Below are 15,239 nucleotides of genomic sequence, written 5' to 3'. Positions count from 1 at the left end.
ATTTATTATTGTGCATTTCTTGTTGAGAGTAACTCTTACTAATTGTTAAGAAGTATAATAGAATGAAACCTATAGTTTTCTTTGTAGGCTATATATTTTTTAAATAAATAAAAGGAGGCAATGTTTGTTAAGCTATATAGTGATGGAGATTGAAAATACAAGACACTTGGATTTGTTATGCCTAAATCAACTAGTTAGTGGTCAATTTCATCAAGACTTAGATTAATACAATCATGCTTTGGAGTCGTCCAAATAAGACACACTTAGATAGCTACATTATCTGCTCTTAAAAAAAAATGATTTGCCTATGGACAAAGAAAGGATTCGTCCAAAATTTTATTGACGATCTATTAAAATAATCATTTTAAAATTAATCATTTGATATTTAATTTATCTAAAATTATTAAATAAAATTCATATTTATTTAAAATTATTTAATGTAACTCACATCTATCTACGTGAACTCATCTTGAATTCTCACAAACATCTCATTAGCTATATATTATTTCAATCAAGTCATCGTCTCTTAGTTTCATAGATAAAAAAATTGGAAGATCAGGTAAGCAACAAAGAACCCCGTTACATACTCTGAACTTTCCCTCCTTTAAAACTTCCTCCGTATATTTCACTACTTTTATATATTTCTTTTCATCCTTCTTTCCTTACCTTATATATAATACAGATTTGAGCATTGAAGTGCACCTTAATATAACAACTCCAGTACCCCTAACTGTGTTCTTGGACAATATTCATTGTCGAAGTTCAAATTAATAATTTTTTCAATAAAATATATATTTTTTTCTAATAATTTCTTTTTCACATTATATTTTTCTACGAAATCAATTTTTTGTCAAAAAATTAAGAAAAAATAATGTCATTTTTAAATTAATTTTTTATTAATTATATTGTAATAAAAGTTTTGATTGATTACAGGATCTATTCATTAGTTATTTTATTGATTTTAAATTATTAAGTTTTAATTATAATATGAAAATTAATTCATTGCAGTAGATAATTAAATCAACTTCACTTTTTTAGTAATTATTAATTATTTGTAATTACTTAATATTAAATTAGTGAGTCTTTAAGCAGCTTAAATCATAAATATGGTAAAATTATTCAAAGAATTTTTTATTTTTTTCTTCTATTTTTAAAGGTAATGAATTTTTTAATTTATATTCCCATAATTTTTTTTCCAAGAAACATGTCATTATGAGACACATCTTGGCATAATTCCAAGGTAATGCATGATTTATATTTTATACCATTTCTTAAAATTTTGAACATCTAATAATATATGGGAAATATATCTCTTGTCACAATGTTACTTTATAAATATCCGCCGTTAGGACTGTTGAAGATAATATGACAAAGAAGACAATAACTCAAAATTGATATGGATTATGGAAGAATCTCATGCCCAAAGCCTCTCACATTGCCAAGAAAAAATTATAGAGAAGACAACTCGTATGTCTTTAGTACTTGTGTTAACTCATAAATGTAGGCTTAGCTCAAAGAACTTTAAAAGAATTTTGAATATTAAAAAAAAAAATTTTTTTTCGAATAATATTAGAAATAACTTTTAAATTATAGTAAACTATTCAACATAATACATAAATTTAAAAAATTTTTAATGTGATACATAAATTATGAATTTATTAATTAATAAAAAATTTATTTTTAATATAATTAATTTCAAAAGATGATACATAAAAAATAAAATATCTTTCATGCACCATATTAATTAATAAAATATAATTCAGATATTATATTAAATATTTTTAAAATTTAAAATCATATTTAATATTTTATTATAATTCGAAATCATTCATAATATTAACCCATTTTATTTATATTTTGAATTTTTATTGTATCTTATAAAGATAATAACTTTTAAACAAGTATTTCAAATCTCAATAGTCAAATTCAATTATACTCTTCTATTGGTTTAACATCGCTGGTACTGATAAAAAAATTTTGTATTGGAAAAAGTGTCTCTAAAAAATGTGATATTATTGTGAAAAAGTATTAAAAGTAGTTGAAATTTTTTAAAAATATGTATAAAATAATAAATTATTAGACATGTAAAAAACCCACAGTATAAAGCAAAGAAAAAATCTCTATTGCCTTGGCGGCTTATAGGGCACCAAATGCAGATATCCATTTACGTAGGGTATAAAATAAAAAAGTTAATGGGTAGGATATAAGATATATAGAGTATTTTTTTATTTTTATTTTTAAATTTTTAAATTTTTATATTATATTTTTATTTTTATCATATTTAATAAATATTTTAAATTTATCTTAAATTTTATTATTGTAGCTATTAAGTGAGTACGATAATTTTTATATCCATAACTTATTTTTAAAAAATAAAAATAATTTTTTTTTACTTTTTTATTTTGATTTTTACATTTAAGTAATTTTTTTATAAATATATATTAAAATATGTTTTTAAATTAAAATATATTAATTTTAATTAATTTAAAATAAAATTTAATATTATTTTAAAAAATATATTTATTAAATATATATAAAATATGACTATGAAACAGGTAGTATACTATTTATCTTTATTTTCATATCTAATGAAAACTTTAAAATTATTCTGATTCTTATTTTAAAATTTAATATTTATTTACATTCTTACGCAGATAAAAAATTAAATTTCTCATAATAATGGACAAGATTGACATGAACTAATGCTTATAGCGGCGTTTACGTAAACATCCACATATTTTCATGAAAGGTAAGATGTAATTCCTTGTATCATGGAGGCTGAGGCTCACAGCCAAATTCATTGTAGCGATTTCTACAAATGGCCTAAATAAAGCAAAGAGGAACGAAATTCAGTTCGTTTGTCTGTCTCCTTTTTCTTTCTTTGTCATCCTCCTCTGTCTCTCTCTGCCAAAACAAATCCAAAGAAACTTTGAATTATGCATGCAACAGAACCAAACACAAAATATTTTTCACAGAATGACTCCATACCTATGAGGAGTTAAAATCCTCTCTCCTTCTCCAAACCCTTCAAGCTTAGAGAGAAAGAGAGAGGGGTTGGAGAGAAGAGAAGAAAACCTGAACAGAAACTGTGAATATTTTGTTTTCCTTACAAATTGTTAAACAGAGGAAAACAGAGGAGCAAGAGGCGGGTTAGAATTCGATGCGATTCTCAAACCCATATCCTTGGGATATAATAATATGGGTGTACTTGATATTTTCTTCGTGTTTTTTGCCGTCATTCTCTCATCATCAGGCCTTCAGAGCCCACCTTATGTGTGGAACTACCAACGAAACCTCTCAGACCTTTATTAGGAATGTGAATAAAGTTATGGGAGCTTTGTCCGAATTGGTTGCTGCCCAGGGCTGGGGAATCTTTTCTGTGATCAATCCGCCATTTAATGTCTTTGGATTAGGCCAATGTTATGATGATGTCAATGGAAATGATTGTAGAATCTGTTTCGACACAGCAACAGAAGATCTCAAAAGGTGCATCCATGCCACATCGGGGCGAATCTATCTTGATCGGTGCTTCCAGCGTTTCGATAACTATAGCTTCTACAATGAAGGGTTTGATGCCAACTATGATCACGTAATGTGTGGCTCGCCTAAAGGTGTTTCCAATGACAGCTACATTTATCAGGATTTTCAAAATAAGTTGGATCTAGTGGTCATGAACGTGACGAAGATGGCTTTGAAAAACAATGGTTACGCCGCAACGGAGGTGAAAGGAGGGTTGGTGACCATTTACGCATTGGCGCAGTGTTGGAAGACAATTGATAAAGAATCCTGCAGAGAGTGTTTGAGGAATGCAGGGTTGGGGTTGAGGAAGTGTGCCCCTGGAGCTGAAGGCAAGGGTATGTTTTCTGGGTGTTATATGAGGTATTCAACCAATAGATTTTTTGATCAAGTTGCAGAAACAAATGATAATCAGGGTAAAAGATTAAATAAGTGGCTTTATTTAAGTTGTCAATATTTTCTTCGTTACGACTATGGATTTTGTCATGTGTGATTGTAATTGTTGTATCGTCTTTGTAGGGTTTGGTCATTGGGTCATCATAGGAATGGCTTTAGCAGCAATTGCATTCACTTTGCTTGCTGGTGTTGGTGCTCTTATAAGCTACAAGAGATTATCCAAGAAGAAAGAAGGTACATACCATATATAAATATAGCTTTGTTTACAATTTAATGATGTTTGAACCATGTTTTTATACACTGCTTTCTGCGGACTTATCTAAGGGCTTGACGGTCTAGATGACATTCCAGCTGCTGGAAACAAGACTAGTTTAAATTTCAAGTATGAAACGCTTGAAAAGGCAACTGAAAGTTTTGATGAATCGAGGAAATTAGGCCAAGGAGGAGCAGGTTCTGTGTTCAAGGGAATTCTCCCTAATGGTAAAACTGTTGCAGTTAAAAGATTGTTCTTTAATACCCGGCAGTGGGTGGACCAGTTCTTTAATGAAGTAAATTTGATCAGTGGAATTCAACACAAGAACCTTGTAAAGCTTTTGGGTTGCAGCATTGAAGGTCCGGAGAGTCTTCTAGTTTATCAATATGTACCTAATAGGAGCCTAGATCAAATCCTTTTTGGTAAGTGGTTGAATGCCATACTATTATTTATTTAGCTACTGGAGAGCATCTATAATTGGAAGATTTTACTGTAACTTTTTGTCACTGAAGTTTCCTCCGAGACCGTAATAAAATCTTTATCCGATGCAGTTAAGAACACAATACACATTCTAAGCTGGTCACAGCGGTTCAACATCATATGTGGAACAGCTGAAGGGCTAGCATATCTTCATGGAGGTTCTGGAGTTAAAATCATTCACAGAGACATAAAAGCAAGCAACATTCTCCTTGATGAGAATCTCACTCCAAAGATTGCTGATTTTGGACTTGCACGTTGTGTTGCTTCAGATAAATCCCATGTTAGTACTGCAATTGCAGGGACATTGTAAGATATTGATCTAATTTTACTATCGAGTGTTTACTTTTAGTGCAAATTTGACATTATTATTTTCAACATTCAGTCCTACGTCAATGTTGTTTTTGACATCCTAAAGGTATGAAGGTGAGAAGTAACTTCATTTTAATGAAGACGATTTGATATTTCGAGTATCCAGTTATAGGATTCAGTCTTCATGCTGTTCATGATTTCTTGCTAATTACCCTTAGAAAAGGGTCAATTCCTATTGTGAATATTTTCCGAGTATTACTCTTAGAAAAGGGTCATTTCCTGTTGTGAATATTTTCCAAGTACTTGTGATAAACAAATCTATGCTGCAGAGGATACATGGCTCCTGAATATCTTGTTCGAGGACAACTAACAGAGAAGGCAGATGTTTATGCTTTTGGGGTGCTAGTTCTTGAGATTGCAACTGGTAGGAAAAACAGTGTTTTCTCTGAGGGTTCAAGTTCAATTTTGTACTCGGTGAGATTCATGATCCATTTTCCTTGACTACATGTTGGTGGTATAATTGATAAGCTGTTCTGAACAATTCTTACAATATCCCAACTATAAACGAAAAGTATAGAAAACAAAGACATTATCGGATTACTCAAAACCATCCAATTAAGGATAGAATAACTGCTGCTTACACCAGGAAAGTTTAGAACAATTTGTTGAAGAAACATATAGTTTTGATGTCTCTAATGTTAACCATAAATTGGTAGGGTTAGCAGCAACACATTTTCTGGCAAATCTGGTGATTTATCCTTGTCCTATCAGGTCTGGAAGCAATACAAGGCAGACAGTATAACACAAGCTATTGACTCTGGCTTAAAAGGCAGGTTTGACGAGAGGGAGGCAACGAGTGCGCTTCTCGTTGGGCTTCTGTGCACCCAAGCTTCAGTTGCGCTAAGACCATTCATGTCAGAAGTAGTTCAAATGCTAGCCGATACAAGTGGTGTGATTCCCTCTCCAAAACAACCTCCATTCTTGAATGCTAGTGTGCTGAGTCCAGAAGACACTATCAGTAGTTCTTTTATGGGGTCTTCAGCTTTAGATGAGCCAGAAACAGGTCCAGAGTCATCCACTCAAAGGCCTGGCATTACAGCTAGTCCTGTTTCCGATCATTGTACACAAACAAAGTATCAAAATCAAGATAGCCTAGACTCGTTTTCTCATTAGGCTTGGTAAACCAAACAATTGTAAGTCTGAGATAGGCAGGGCATGCAATTGGGGAATTTTGTTACACGTGGAATAAAAGAATTAATTGTTTTTTGATTAAGAGGCAGAGGGGACGAAGATTTGCATAGGTTCTTTTTTCCTAGTCTTTTTTGTTTCTTGGGGGTTTCCCCCTTGTATTTGCACATAGAAACAATTACTTTGTACATATCATCAAAAATTAAAAATTCACTTTGTTCATTTCTTTTAAATTCCAAATTTATTTGCTGTTTTCTTTAGAATTAACAATGCTTGTACACTTTCTGACTTTTGGATTAATTAGGATAATATTGAAATTGATGTTTGAAAATTACACATTAAAAAAAGATTATACTGTGTAATGTCATATTTATAACTATATATAAAAGTAACTTATTATGTAAATGACAAATTTACCTTTATAATTTTTGGCTAATTGCTTTACATGTGTCTAAAAAGACAATAATGCCCTCCTACGTAATCGACAAAATACCCCTCTTTTGAATCTAGATTACTATAACTTTCTCATTTCTTAAATGACAAAAATACTTCTCTTATAAATGTCAATTTACTATAATATCCTTTATTCTTAAATGACAAAAATACTACTCTTATAAATATAAAATTATTATAATACTATTATGTCATAATTACGAAAATATCCCTCATATCGTATTAGACTAAAATTATTATAATATCTCTCCAATCATAATTATAAAAATTGCCTACTACTATGATTGATCCAAATTACTATAATATCTTCTTATCATAATTACAAAAATATATTTTCATCAAAATTGATCAAAATAATTATAATATCTTTTATTATAATTATAAAAATATCATTATAATTAGTTCATAAGAAGTTAACATATGTCATTTTATTTGAAAAATTATAACTATATAATGAAAATAAACCCATGAAAAATGACATTTATGCCCTTCAAATTATTTGCTTATTGCTTGACACGCGTAAAATTTAATATGGCGACCCTATTTTCATAATCAATCAACATTTCATTGGAAATGATCATAATATCTTTTTAGTTACTTGATAATTGAAAGCACATGCCCAAATTTATTATAATACCCCTCTTGTAATTAACTAAAATTACTATAATATCTTTTTTATTATAATTATTGAACTACCCCAATATTATATTTAATCTAAGTTATTATAATGTCCTTTTAGCCATAATTACAAAAATTCTCTCCACTTATTATTGATCAAAATTATTATAGTGCCCTTCTTATCATAATAAAATTATTGATTTTTTCTTTTAAAAAATTAAGTTGAATGGGTGATAATATTAGTGACCTTTGATTTCATAGACAAATGGGTTTGAATTTGATAATTAATTAAAATTGATAATAGATAAATATTATATCAATAGGTTAGATTATCATGTATGTATTATTAGATTTAGATTTAATCTATACAATTTTTAAAATAATCTCTCTTATTTAAAATAGAAGTCAATATCTATTCAATTATAATTTGGTGACATAATTAGAGTATCAGATTTTTTTAAAAAATATTATATTTATTTAAAATAAAAAACCAATAAAATACTAAAAAATAAATTCTAATTTATTATTAAATTAAAAAAATTTTAATTTCATCAAGACGGGGTAATTTTTCTAGTAAATATAAAAGTAAAGAGTTCAAGTATAAATTAGATATCGAAAAAAAAAAAGTTTGGAACACTATTTTTTTTTCCAGCTTTCTTGATCAATAATTTTCAATGATTATTAAAATTATCAACCGTATCTATGAGTAGTTTTGACGAGTGCATTCATGCTTTTTTTTCCGTATAAAATCTTTCCTGTAATGATAATTGAAAACAAGTAAAAGGGAACGGCTTTGCTTTTTTTTCCTATAATTTTCCGTTCATAATGAAAATTGAATAAGATGCATTACCAATTAGCTTAGACAGCACAATTTGGATGTCACCTCCATGCTTCAATGGATGGTGTACATTGGGACCTAGGGTTATAATAGCCTAGGCTTTTGCTGGTTGGAAAAAATTTTAGGTTTAAATTTGGTTTCATCCTTTAATGAAATTAAATAATTACCCTTCTTGTCAAGGAATTTCACATGGTAGATAAGAGTGAGAAAAAATTTTTAAAAATTAAAATTAAATTATAATATTTTATTAAGTTCAGATCAATTTTTTATTCGATTTGATTTAAATTTAAAATTAAATATTTTTATTAGATTGAGATCAAATTTTAGATTAAAAATTAAAAATATTTGAATTGCATGAAATTATATATTTTTATTTATATTTTAAGTTGTTATAAAATAAAATAATTATTTTATATTTAAATCTATTAAGATATATTAAAATTTATATTAAAATAATATCAAAAAACAAAATTTTAAAAATTGATTAATCAAATTAAATCAATAAAATTTGATTTAAATTAAATATAAAAAGAGATTGATTAAGATTGAGATCAAATTTTAAAAATTAATAATATTATATATTATCTAAAAAATTAAATTGAATATGATTTTATTCTATCCGTTATTACTCCATGAAATCTTCAATCAAAATGACATCATAGATCCTAAATTTTTTAAATAGATGAATTATTGAAAGAGGTTGTAACTATATGATAAGAAAAACAATGAGAATGATATTAATTTCTTTTATTTATCCTTCATCCTTAGTTACTCAAATAACATTAACAGATTTTTTTGTTAATGTCATATTTAGTGCATGTATTTTAAGAAAATTTTCAATAAAGAATTCAAATAACATTAAAATCACACGATGATATGTGACATATTTATCATATCATCATGCATAGAGATGTCATATGTCATAATTATAAAAAAATATAAAAATATATTTTAAAATAAAATTTTTAAAATAAATTTTTATTTGTTAAAAAGTAAGTTTTTTCAAATATTCTATTAGAATTTTTTTAAAATTTTCTACAGTATTAAAAAAAATCCATTTATATATGTTTTAAAGAGGCTATTCGTAGAATCGGTTTTATATATTTTATGGTATTTACTCAAGTATAGATAAGCAACCAAAAATGGTTGAATTGAATTGACTTCAAACTTATTACCAAAATAATTATTGAATAAAATCAATGGGAAAGTACAAATCCAATAGATTTATATAAAATATAATACGCCATCAACTTAAAATTAAATAGAAGATAAGGGATAGAGAAATAAGATTTTAATAAATAAATATATATATATATATATATATATATCAAAACCGCATTTTTAATAAAAATTTTGAAAGAGTTGCATTAATAACATCGGGAATTTCTAATTCAAATAAAAATGTCAAATAAATGCATAGATTTGATTTGCTCATGGATCGAGCTATTTGCTCGAATTGGAAAATTCACTTAAAATTTTAAATAATTTAGACATGAATATTAAAATAAATTTGAATAAATAAATAAGATTTGATTAAAAAATAAAATCAAACTTGAATTTCACCATTCAAGGTTTAAACTTTGTTCAAAAATTAAAAAATATTTTTTATCATAAAAAAACAAAATCTATTTGTTTGATTTTTTTATAATATATGAGATTCATTTATTTTATTACTTATAATATGATAAAACTCTCTTTTTTTTTATACAAAATAATGTTTTAATTTTAAATTACATTTAATAAAATTAATTGATACTAAATTCAAATAACTCATAATTTAATTAAAATTAATTAAATTAATAATTAAAAAATTAATTTTGTTATTTTAAATACCAATACTTTAAACCAAATAAAACTTTATTATATGTAAAAATAGATTTGAGTAACAAATAAGACCTAAAAAATTAAACCGAATCCAACTTGCTTAAAATACTAAAATATTAAAGCCAAACTCAAACCTGACCTAACCGATAAGCTTAAGTCTGGTGCAGACTTACACTTTCTACCACACTAACCCATGTCAAATGGATGCATTGAATAATCTTCTAGCACCCTAAACCAACCAAGCTCGCCAACTATTGTCGACTCATAAATGCTAGAATTACGTAAAGGGTTGATGAAGTTGTAAAATGTTTTACAGCCTTCCAGACCTTTAACTTTAGAGATGCTAAATCTCAAGTGAAGAAAAATACAAGAGAAACGAAAAAAAATATACAAAATAAACTAATGGTTTACTTGTTCCTACTTTCTCTTTGGCTCAAACAAACAAATTATCTCTTAGATTTACTCAATATCACAAAATGTGAATGCAGGGATGGTGAAAGTGAAGGGAAAAAAAAAGTCATCATGTAGATTACAACTGAAAGATGTATAAAAAATCCAATGCAAATTCAATTACTCTTCATCATCAGAACTTGCATATGTTAAGCCTAATAAGCATTTGGCAGGGTTTTCCACCTTATTCTGCTTTTCTGCTTTATTTGATTCCAAAACAGTAAGCTCATTCTTGTTCTCATGGTTGGACTCCTGGGATTTTAAATTGGATTGATTTCCGTCGGAGGAGCTTGAAAATTTTGGGCGTTTAGGTTTAACTTCAACAACCTTTTTCAACAAATCTTGCTGTCTACAGAACAAAGGTGAACATAAATTAAACCTGAGAAGACAACAGAAAGCAGTAATAAAAAATTTAACGGAGCAGGTGTCTCTAAATATAAATATTTTTGTGTGTGCATGTGTAGTGGCACTGTCCACACCAACTTGTAAGATATTATCTGCTTCCGTCTATTGGACCTCACGGTTTTATCCCACAAAAAACATCTTACAAGTTAGAGAGTCATACTTATATCCCAAAACCAATTCTAGTACATAGTTGATGTGAGATTCATAACTCTTCTCTATAACCATGACACGTGGCATGCATGTGGTCTGACAAGTTTCTGGCAAGAGAGATAGAGAGAAAGAGACACCTGATCCCACTTTTTGGCTTGGGTTCAACACGTAGAGGCAAGGGAAACGATGCAGGTGAGGAATCTGCTAAACTTGCAGCTTTGTGTTAATTGGTTAAGAAAAAGTGAGCAACAATATAAGATATTTACCAGAAAGGGGGAAGACTTCTGGGCACTAACTTCGATAATACAGCTTAAAGGCAGGGCAATAAAGCACTCAAGAGCAAACTGTGTAAAATGAGATTATTCATAAAGTAATATAATGCAACTGAGGAAATAAAGTGGAAACTAATGCCAGATACTAACACTGACATCATAGAAAGGCCAAACTGTATTGATAATGACGTCTATATTAAAGCACTTCACTCGTGGAGTCAACATTTATTCCCCTTCTCTTTCAAAGTAATACTTGCAAGTGAAGGACACGAAAATTATCAAGAAAAAGACTATTACTTTTAACTGGGGGAAAATGTTATAGGTAAGAGCAAGCAACATACAACAATAATGACAGCAATGTAATAAAAATGAGGCAATAAACCAATGCTCTAAAAAGCACACGGCAGTGGATTCAATGAGTTGTTTGCCAACAGAAAAACATAAATGCCCAAAATCTACATGCCAGGCCAAACAAGAATTGCAAAAAATATTAATGCTAGTATATCCCAGATATGGTTTATTTAGCTGAACATGAAAGGATATCTTAAATGCAGCAAATGCACGTTTCTCAGTGCGTCGCAGGAGGCGTTCAGCATCCTCCTCAGCTTCCATCTGCTCTTTGAGATAGAGCAAATCATCACTGTCCAAGGCTGCAAAAATAATCCATAAAAATATACAGGTTTACCAAACAAAAATGCATTGTGTAGGACAGAGAGAGAAGAGGTACCGCCTCGCCCATGAAGGTAGCCTCCACGTTCTCCAGCAACCTCTTGCATCTGCTTGCATCAAAAGCCCAATGGCAGAAGCCAAGATCCCTGCCAGGGCAAGTTATCAGAAAACTGCCTCAAATTTTGTATTTAATATATGGCATTGATGCCAGCCAGTTTCAATAGCGTAACTAAATTGTTAAAATTCACACAAACAAATTCACACAAACAGCATCTATGCTTCCACTTCTAGTCTTAGCACTGTCATAGGTATAATTTATGTTACCACGGCTCTTCATTTTCTTTGAAGTACTTGTGTCTAACACATATTCAACGGCCATGAGTATGCAGATCCAACCTTCCAAATATATGGGAGAACTTAGAAAATTTGAACATACCCTTATCAGATACATAATCATATCTAATACAAACCCGAGTCAAAATAACATAGGATATAATGCTAGGCCATGGCACAATTCTCATAAATTAAAATTATATAGAAATAGCTTGCAAGCACGCCCTTGCACTTTAAATCAAATCTCTAATTGAAAGTCAAACCTTAAAAGATGCGATGGGCATTAGCGGTAAACAAAATTTGAGATTATTGAAGTGATTGGGTGGAATTAGCATTAAATAGAGCCAAAAAGGAAAAGACTTAACTAAAGTCGTGAATATTGAGGATATGCTTGCTTTGCAGAAATAGACTTTTTGGAACATAAAAACTTTTTACTGTAAAAAGTTGAACAGTTTTTGTTCTTTGGATGACACAGTTTAAAATACTTTTTGTTGCTTGGTTAGGTAATGGAAAATCTTTATTTTTTTTTTTTTCAAATTACAAAGTTTCGTTTTAGGAAAATAATTAATGATAAAAAGTAATAAAAAAATTTTAAACCATTAATAAAATTTATTATTAAGAATTCCATTCCATAAAACAATAACCATGTACCAACTTTTTATCATCAACATTTAATATAAAATTCATTAATTAGCCATCTTCAAAACTCTATCCATAATCTCAACCCTAATAATAATAATACCTCCACATCAAAAAGCAAACAAATTGCCATCATATTATCAAGTCCACAATTTTGTATGGAAATCTGTTAAAGCTACCTGAATCATTCCTTTTCTTTTATGATCAATAAATTCCCATCATCACTATAACCAAGTGAAGCAAATTTCCGAAAAAATTAATCAAAGCTTATAGAAATAGAAAATTAGAGGTTAACAAATGACAACCACAAAAAAAAAAAGAAAGATCCAAATAAATGAGAAATGAAGCAGCAAATCTTAAAAAAGAAATATAAAATAGCTGTCAGTGGCAGAGGAATGCAGCAATGGGTTGTGACTTGTTGAGTTTTGGCAGCCGCAAAACACACAACAAGGAGTTAGTGCTTTGCGGAAGATGAAGGAAAGAGAGCAAGGGAGGAGGGTGAAGGGAGAAGAAGGAACAGGGGAAAGAAAGGCAAATCGTAGGCAGAGTAAAGGAATGAGGAGGAGGAGAGGGCTATTGTTGGTAGGTGAAAGGGTGGTGGTGGTGTGTTGTTGGTGATGGGAGGCTTTGTGTTGTAAGGGTGTGGGTGCCATGTGTCTTTGATGATGTGAAGAGATTAGGTAGTTTTTTCGCCTTTCAAAATCACCTTGCAGATTGAGAGAAAAGGAAGACAATTTTCTCGAATCTCTTCAGCAGACCAATTAATATTCTGGCAATCAAAAACCAGAAAATGAGAAAATTTTACTTCTAGAAGTCATTTTCTGCAAAATAAATAGTCTCATAATCTTTTCATATGGTGGAATGATCTCCAGGTTGAAGGATGAGACCTAAGAAATGAAAGTCTTCTACATATCTCTGTCTTTAGAATTTTTGGAACTAGTAATAAATTTTGCTATGTCACTGGTTGTGGGATTTTCAAAAGTCGCGTGCTTTTGTTTGAAATATTTATAAAAGACCAGAAGTGAATTCATAATGGAGTTTTATTATATAAATGCTGTTACATATTAATTAGAGGTAATTGATGAATACTTATAGCCCCAAAAGCCAAAGTGTCATCAGTGCAATTCTCCAGGACGACAATTTTCCCATGGAGAAGAGCTGTTTCAGTGAAAGGGTGAGGTAAGGGAGGGTAATACTGTGGATTGCATGGAAAGAAACGCTATTACATTTCATATCAATAAGTTGTTATTGCAATGTGAAGAAGACAAAAAAAAGAAAGGCGAACTCAGGTCCAGAGCTTGAGAGCAAGATAAGGATTTACATCACAACATTCCCAAAAAGAATCATGGCCACCCAAAAATATTGGCTATTTCACCCAACTTTAAGAAAACAAAGAAAGAAAACATAGGAGAGGCGACGCCCTAACCTTTGCAACCATACGCTGGAAAGCAATATCTTCATCGTCCAGTTTGTCCTTTCCTTTTCCCCACTTTTTATCTGCAATTCAGGTTTTACTTATAAAGACAGACAGAGAACAAATTGCGAAGCCTCCAATTCAAGTTTTGATTTATACTTACCTTTGGGGTCGCTCAGATTGGTGTACTCACGAACTTCTCTGCCTGCCATATTTCAAAACTCAGCAAAACGGCATACCAGAGAGAGAAAATTGGGGATGGTGTCGGAGTTAGAGGTTTTTCCTTTATCCAAAGGCTTGGTGATTTTTATACCAAAACCTAACTGTAAATTTTTATTCGGAGATTAAAGCCACCGCCACAACCCACGAGTTCAACGACGCCTTATTTCTGTCTTTCAGTGTTTAACCCATGTGCTAGAGATTCGACTGGGCCAATAGGCCCTATCAGGCAGCATCATAATTGGGCCTCTTCGGCATTCCATTGGGGTTTGGCTCCGAAATGCTAATATGGACATAATGCCCAACAGTATGATTTGTTTTAAAAAGTTGTTTTTGACATTTAGGCTCGCTTAATATTAAGGTTCAAAAGTGTTATTTGTTAAAGTTTCGTTTTTATCGTAATCTTAATGCTAAATAAGATAAAAATTTTGAATTTTATGATAAAAATTTTGATTAAATAAACCAAATGCAAAATTTCTTTAAAGGTGTGTTTGCATTTCAAAAGTATTTTTAGACAATAAAATTATTTTTTATCTTTATAACTTTAAATTTTTATTATTTTATTTAAAATTTATACTTAATATTTTATTAATATATAAATTTTATATATTGTCAATGAATTAAATAATATTATCTCATTTATAAAGTAAATCAAGTAATGTCACTTTAGTAAGTTTTTGTATTTTTATTTTAAATGTGATATTATTTTATTAATAAAGTGATATTATTTGATTCATTAATAATGTGTAGAATCTATATAGACATTGTATTAAATATAAATTCTTTTATATATTTTTTAAATATTTTAATACG

At 29.4% G+C, this 15,239-nt stretch overlaps 2 protein-coding genes across 5 annotated transcripts; one reads left to right on the top strand and one right to left on the bottom strand.

The window, feature by feature from the left end:
• Positions 1 to 2,808: 2,808 nt before the first annotated feature.
• Positions 2,809 to 6,372, top strand: LOC111290252 (cysteine-rich receptor-like protein kinase 1). Of its 3 annotated transcripts, none has more exons than XM_022881579.2 (6): positions 2,809 to 3,932; positions 4,036 to 4,146; positions 4,237 to 4,587; positions 4,717 to 4,951; positions 5,284 to 5,428; positions 5,726 to 6,372. In XM_022881579.2, the coding sequence occupies exons 1-6, from the start codon at positions 3,161 to 3,163 to the stop codon at positions 6,125 to 6,127; spliced, it is 2,016 nt and encodes a 671-aa protein (XP_022737314.2). In that variant the 5' UTR covers positions 2,809 to 3,160; the 3' UTR covers positions 6,128 to 6,372. The 3 variants fall into 3 exon arrangements, with proteins under 3 accessions (XP_022737314.2, XP_089624939.1, XP_089624938.1); XM_089768813.1 differs by having other exon boundaries at positions 2,809 to 3,854; positions 5,726 to 6,335; XM_089768812.1 differs by having other exon boundaries at positions 4,252 to 4,587; positions 5,726 to 6,335.
• Positions 6,373 to 10,129: 3,757 nt separating this feature from the next.
• LOC111290433 (ankyrin repeat protein) lies at positions 10,130 to 14,582 on the bottom strand. Of its 2 annotated transcripts, XM_022881735.2 has the most exons (6): positions 14,371 to 14,582; positions 14,220 to 14,290; positions 11,880 to 11,928; positions 11,696 to 11,802; positions 11,018 to 11,100; positions 10,130 to 10,674 (listed from the first exon to the last, which is right to left on the bottom strand). In XM_022881735.2, the coding sequence occupies exons 1-6, from the start codon at positions 14,417 to 14,419 to the stop codon at positions 10,446 to 10,448; spliced, it is 588 nt and encodes a 195-aa protein (XP_022737470.1). In that variant the 5' UTR covers positions 14,420 to 14,582; the 3' UTR covers positions 10,130 to 10,445. The 2 variants fall into 2 exon arrangements, 1 of the variants encoding a protein (XP_022737470.1); XR_016346490.1 differs by having other exon boundaries at positions 10,638 to 10,674; positions 11,018 to 11,802.
• Between the last annotated feature and the right edge of the window lie 657 nt (positions 14,583 to 15,239).

The sequence above is a fragment of the Durio zibethinus genome, chromosome 11 (assembly GCF_047325235.1).
Source record: "Durio zibethinus cultivar Kanyao isolate XHJ-2024 chromosome 11, ASM4732523v1, whole genome shotgun sequence".
In the NCBI taxonomy this organism is placed as follows: domain Eukaryota; kingdom Viridiplantae; phylum Streptophyta; class Magnoliopsida; order Malvales; family Malvaceae; genus Durio; species Durio zibethinus.
Note: the sequence above shows the minus strand (reverse complement) of the source record. Positions and strands in the feature narration are given on the sequence as shown.